The sequence below is a fragment of the Nematolebias whitei genome, chromosome 20 (assembly GCF_014905685.2).
Source record: "Nematolebias whitei isolate Nwh7 chromosome 20, NemWhi1, whole genome shotgun sequence".
NCBI classification, from domain to species: Eukaryota; Metazoa; Chordata; class Actinopteri; order Cyprinodontiformes; family Rivulidae; genus Nematolebias; species Nematolebias whitei.
Window position 1 is genome coordinate 27,729,401 of NC_056517.1, and position 2,659 is coordinate 27,732,059.

Here is a 2,659-nt window from a genome sequence, read left to right on the forward strand (position 1 = left end):
TATATATATATATATATATATATATATATATATATATATATATATATGCCCAACAGCAGCAGCATGAACATGAGTCTGTGTGAGCAGATGAGTATGAATGAACATTCATAGTTCATAGTATAACTAAAAGAAAAAAACCTTTACCGACAAAAAATAGATTTTGGTAGTTCTGGTAATTTTCTAAAAAAGTGTTTTTGTGCACAAACATTTACCATCTTAGCTTTATTTCCAGCTGACTAGTCTCCATCTTGAAACTGCTCAACCAAAATCTAAACTTACTAGAATTCCTGGAATAAACATACATCATGTAATGTTGTTTTCTTCTTTACATTTCTTGTTTCCTCTAAAACTATTTGTGGCAAAGACGTAGATTCTAAATGGAAAGTTGTACAAACATTGACAATGCAGCTCTGTGGAATATATAAGTCAGTCTTGCAAGCACGATAATGCATTGAAATCACTCCCAGATGTTTTGTTTTCATTGTCCTGCTTTAGGGGTGCTCACATTTGCATCCATACTAACACAAGCAAAACCAAACAATACACTGCAACTATAATTCAAACTTTCTAAAGAATCATACAGGCTTTCAAGTCGGGTCTGTTTTGACGTTTTACTTCTTTCCATCGATCCATCTATTCATTATCTTCCGCTTGTTCCGAAATCGGGTCGCAAGGGCAGCAGCTTGCAGATCTTGACGATCAAGCAACCATTATAGAAGAGAGGCCTACAGGAAGGCAAACCCATGTTGCTCGTTTAGGCTGAGCCAGATCGAGCCAGACCGAGCCCCATGGGTAGAGCCCTGGTCACCAGGCACTCGTCAACAGACCATTCCCCCAGGCCTGGCTCCAGGGTAGAGCCCCGGCTACCCACATCTGGGCAAGAGACACTGAACTCCTTGCTTTTTTTCTGTCCATATGAGTTTTTGGAAGGTCCTCCTTAAATTGCCACTTATCATGGTGGAAAAGTTTGTGTGCCTGAATGATCCTAGGAGCTATGATGTTGAGGACAATTGTAATTGCCGCTGGTACGGTCTCCATGGTATATTGGTTCTAGGTGACAGGCCAGACAAAGAGCTAGTCCAAAAGCCCATAAAGACTAAAAAAACACTCATTTTAGTTTTTCTTTATTTTAGCAAACTGCCAATTAACACTTGAACATTTTAGTGTTTGAGAAAATTATCTGGTAGAAACTGTGGCAAAGCAGATTAGAATGATTCATTAGTGCTAAAATGATTTTAACTAATACATTTGTCACTTTAGGTTTGTGGTAACATTTGCAGATTATTGGTTTTCCTGGAATACGACTAAAGGTCTTGGATAATCTCTTTCCCTTGTAAAATATAAATTAAATTTTGTGTCTTGCTATGCCTTTATTTATTTCCAGTTAAAATCAGTCTAAAGTGTTTCCTTTTAGAGTGAGACAACTCTAAGGTGTAAGGCATCACGGTAAAATCAGGTTGACTACATGTCCAACACAGTTGGTAGCCAGTTTATTTTGTGTACAAATTTAATAGGAACTATCTGTGGTGGATGTAATTGGGATGTTTGGCCCAAATAAACTGAACCCTCAATATTTTACTGTGAAGAGGCTTGAACAATCAGTTAACTGTTGGACTGTTGCCATTCAATACCCTGAGCCAAGATTTGATGTGTTCAGTGTATCGGAGTTTGGCATAATGTTGCACAATGGCACCAAATAATGTGAAAAAAGTGACTGTTGGAAGCTCTTTACTGCAAATCCCTCTCCTTTACGAGTTTAAATTATTGAAACAAACAAAGCTGACAAAAACAATAGTTATGCTTTAAACTCCTCTGAGGAACATACAGCTTTGCTGTTTACTACTCCGATAACTCAGAGGGCTCCTTCCTGCTGTGAGCCGTCCTGTCTTCGCCTGCCAAATGTTTTTCCACTCAATGGGTTACCCACTGTGCAATTGAGCCGTCCTTAATCCCAACCCGAAGTTATGGGATGTAAAGAAATGAGATGCAGGTGATCTCTTGAAATTCAAAGCAGATTGTAAAGTTGAATTAGATTTGTTGTTAAAAACCCAAAGTGATTAAACTGAGCAGATTGAGATTCAGCTGGATTCAATTTAAATGTGTGTGTCACTGAAGACGTTGCTTTTTTATTTAAGAAAATACATCATTTATACAAAATACATAGCTTAGTGCATAACAAGTCACTTTATATTATTTTTTTACTCAAAGATCTAATATGTGTAACTATTTGTACCTATTTTATATGATAGTAAAAGTGTGTAAACAGATATCAAGTATACAGACAGCAGGGGTTTTATGGAAGGGCTTATAGTAGATACATGTTGGGACCTTAAATAGTGAAGGTGGTGGTATCTTGGTCTTCTGAACCAGACTGAGACTGGTTCTCACTGGGTGTGTGGAGTGCGATGTCCACTGCTGGCTCCTCGTTGACTTGTCTTGAGTGTCTTCCGAGTCGCTGTCCAAAGTGCTTAGCAGTTTTCAGGACATGTCCTCTGAAGGAAGACCCAATGAAGGCATAAAGGATTGGGTTGATGCAGGCGTGGCTGAGTGCCAGGCTCTCCGTCACCTGTAGAGCATGATCCAGGCCCTTACTGATGTCACAGTCTGTGACAAGATGATAGATGATGTCCATCGCTCGGCACAGCTTCACCACATTATA

General features: G+C 38.9%; 1 protein-coding gene across 1 annotated transcript in view; it reads left to right on the plus strand.

Annotated features, from left to right (window-relative positions):
• acad11 (acyl-CoA dehydrogenase family, member 11) overlaps positions 1 to 2,659 on the plus strand; it is a 16,874-nt gene that overhangs the window by 6,784 nt on the left and 7,431 nt on the right. Inside the window, 1 exon segment of the mRNA XM_037693953.1 lies at positions 2,343 to 2,356. Within this exon segment, the coding sequence (XP_037549881.1) occupies positions 2,343 to 2,356 (14 nt within the window).